The sequence below is a fragment of the Rhizophagus irregularis genome, chromosome 19 (genome assembly GCF_026210795.1).
Source record: "Rhizophagus irregularis chromosome 19, complete sequence".
Classification (NCBI taxonomy): domain Eukaryota; kingdom Fungi; phylum Glomeromycota; class Glomeromycetes; order Glomerales; family Glomeraceae; genus Rhizophagus; species Rhizophagus irregularis.
Genome location: NC_089447.1, coordinates 3397477 through 3401106, shown reverse-complemented (window position 1 = coordinate 3401106; position 3630 = coordinate 3397477). Strand labels below are relative to the sequence as shown.

Here is a 3630-nt window from a genome sequence, read left to right as displayed (position 1 = left end):
AAAACTTTCAAACTTACCAATCCAAAAAGCCAATATCTACAAAAAATTAAACTATTTTTAAAGCTTATATTATAAAGTTAAAAAAGATTATCATTTAGCATATAAACTATAATTGATTAATTTGATTAACTGAATCTTCGTAATCTGATTTTTAGCATTGCAAATAAATATGTAATAATTACCAGTAACTTTTTATTTACATATATATTAATAATACAAATTGACAAATATATTCCAACTGATAATCATACCAGTTGAACAGTGTTCTATCTGTGATATGTTTTATCAAGTTACTGATATTGCAATTATTAATATTATTAATTATTTTTAAAATATTTGCTAGAATTTTAAGTGCCAATCTGTGTCTATTACAATCTAAAATAAGAAGATTTATAATGGAATTATTCATTTTAAATACATCTTAATTATTAATAACTGGAGGAATCAGAGATGCAATTAATAAATATATTTATTTTGCTGTGTATCTGCTAAAAAATTTTCTATAAATCTACAAGTTGTTGCTATACAATATATCAGTGTTGTGAAGTGATATTAAATGACACAAATGACATTAGTGACATGTCACGTATCATTATGTCATTTCAGTGAGTAAATGACAATATTATGTCATTTGAAATTATGTCATGTGAGCTGTAATGCCGGCCAAAATTATTTAATATAATAAATCTTTATTATAGCGTATTATTTAATAAAAGTAAAAATTACTTAATCACAAATTCACAATTTATTATTAAAACATATTAACTGGAGCTTCTAAAGTCTCATTAAACAAATCAAGTAACTTCCATTTAGCCAATGGATTATCTGCTGGATGAATACTTTGTCCACCTATTTTAAATTCATATGTTTCTTCGCCTATAACTTCTGTATTATTTATATTAATTTCTGCATTAACCATTTTAATCCAATCTTCAATTATTTTAGTCCATTGTTCAGAATTAATATTATCACTATTATTAGTTTTTTCAAAGGTATCATTAACATTACATTCATCAATAACAGAAGTTTCTTCTAGTTCTTCAGTATCACTATCGTTAAAAGCATTAAATGTGAACTCATTATCATTTGTGTCTTCTTCATCTGATTGGTATTCTTGGATTGGTTCAGCAATATGTAATCGTTTATATTGTCGTTCAGAAATTTCTATATCATCACGTTTTCTTTTACATAATATATCACTTCGCAATTGAGCCATAGCCAAAACTTTCTTATGCTACAAAATTAAAAATGTATAATCTTTTGTTAATGTGATTTTGCATAATATAAATTTTGGTAAAATACACTTACATGTAATTTATTTCAGCGGGTTGAATGTAAAAAACCCATATTTGACCAAAGACGTTCCACTGAAGCTGCATTAACGCAGATCCCAAAAAGATGTAAAGCTAATTTTGAGAGTTCAGGTGCCAATCCTTTGGCAGATTCCCAGAAATCAATAATATTTTCTTCAAACTGATTATAAGTTTCAGAATTAAAAGGAAAAAGCTCACGTTGATATGATAAATAATCACGAAGGATTCTTTTTGGTGTTTCATTAAACCATGCTTGATAGTAATATATAAGCCATTGTCCAAAATGTGTATAAGAAATATTTTTAGCAGAAGAATTAAATTTTGAAACTCGATATTTTGGATGAAGAACAATTGAAAGTAATAGTAATGGCTGTTCCCACTGTGCCCAGCGTGATTCTAATCTTGCTATCATGCAATTACCAAATTCTACGTTTTTGTGAGAAGAAAATATTTTAATTATCCAACCAAAGCAGTGTGCAATTTCATATAGGCGCGCAATATCCTTTTGTAATTTATTTAATGCGCTGCATATTGGTAATAATAAATTTTGAAGTTCAAATAGTTGGATCCAAAATTCTGGATCATTAATAATTTCAATTATGTCTGAAGGGAGACATTTGTTTTCATTATTTGAATTAGTTCTATAACGTTGACGAGATACTCCAGCTCGAGAAGTACTTGGAGTTCCAATACGTTCAGGAGAGCATTTTGTTATTAAAGTCTAAAAAAATTAATAAAACAGGTATAAAAATTTTATTTATTGATTTATTGAGCAACTTGCCAAAATTATAATTCTCACCTTTAATGCTGCTTCTGTTTTTAAAATACTGTGAAAACAAAAGTAGTAACTATTCCAGTGTGTTTCCCCTGGAGTTATCAATGCTATTGTTTGACCATAGCATGAAGTTTGTTCATTTCTTAACAATCCAGTGAAATAAGGAGAGGAGTGAAAATAACTAACAATACGAACTGCATTTTTTGATACTTGCTTGTATTGAAGTGATTCTTTAAAAATATCTCCTACAACCAAATTCATCTGATGGGCCATACAAGGTAAAAATACCTTACTTGGATATTCTACTCTTAATTGACGTCTAAAAAAGCAAAAAATTAAGATTTTATTAATAATATTCTATACCATAAAATATATAATATAAAATTGTACTCACCTTGCTGCAGCATATTCTCCAGCTGAATCAGAAACAAAACAATTGATTTTTATTTGTTTCAATTCGGCATTATTCATCAAATTTTTAATTAACATTTTAACATCTTCAGTTTTAGATCGTTGATCACTAATATCCTTAGCTCCCCAAATTAGTGTTTTACCAGATGAAGTAATAAGTACAACCCCAAAAAGATGTTCTTGTTTAACATTTGTCCAGCCGTCAAAAGCTGCAGTAACACCAATTGCATCACCTTTTGCCTGCTCTACAATTGATATAGATAGTTGGTTTGCAGATTTAGAAAGAATACGATTACTGATGGCATGACGTCCTGGAAGTTTCAATGCTGGAGCAATAAATCTAAAAACTTCTTGTGTTTCTTTATTTTCCAGAAATGTAAATGATAAACCATTTGATACCATCATTAGTAATACCAGATTTTCAAAATGAGGAATGTCTTTCTTAGAAAATGGCCGGGATACATATCCTGATAAGGTTGATTGTTTAATAATTGAATTAGATGGTGCAGCAGTTGTAGATTTATCAGTTTCCATCTCACTTTCATTTATTATTGCTTGTGTTTTATTTTTTTTCTCATCTTCAGGTACTTTACGTGATAAAATTTCTTCTCTTTCACTCTCATGATATTCATGAGCAAAATTTTCACATTTTTTCAGATGATTACGGCATAATAATGCTTTATTAGATACGAAACATTCAGGTTTAGAAATAGCAATAGGTAAAGTATGTTTTCTTATACAAGAAAAACACACTGCTTTTTTATTTGCTTTAGGATTATCTGGTGTACATAAATAAAAAAATTCACGAAAATTATGCTTTTCTTTCATTTTAATTTTATACAAACTCGTATATATTGAAATAAGAAATTTGTTATGAAAAATAATGACGAAACGCGAGAATCACAAAAAAGATCGATAAATCTTAGATTTAACAAACAAATAATAATAAATTGTTAAATTTCCAGATTAAATAAATATCACACACTTGTCATTCCATTTTTGGATATCATCAATTTTAAGTTATGCTTTTTGGAGTTTCGATCAACAAGTTATTATGAAATGTGCCACTAAATAGATTAATCATCATAATGACAATCATAAATGATATTGTCACTTAGAAATGACATATGT

General features: G+C 27.7%; 1 protein-coding gene across 1 annotated transcript; it reads right to left on the bottom strand.

Moving 5' to 3' along the window:
* Positions 1 to 751: 751 nt before the first annotated feature.
* On the bottom strand, positions 752 to 3327 carry OCT59_011288 (uncharacterized protein; the record flags this gene model as incomplete). The annotated part of the gene is made up of 6 exons (XM_066136404.1): positions 752 to 1234; positions 1975 to 2034; positions 2113 to 2126; positions 2382 to 2407; positions 2483 to 2504; positions 2643 to 3327. 6 exons carry the CDS (start codon positions 3325 to 3327, stop codon positions 752 to 754), a joined length of 1290 nt encoding a protein of 429 aa, XP_066001028.1.
* Positions 3328 to 3630: the final 303 nt, after the last annotated feature.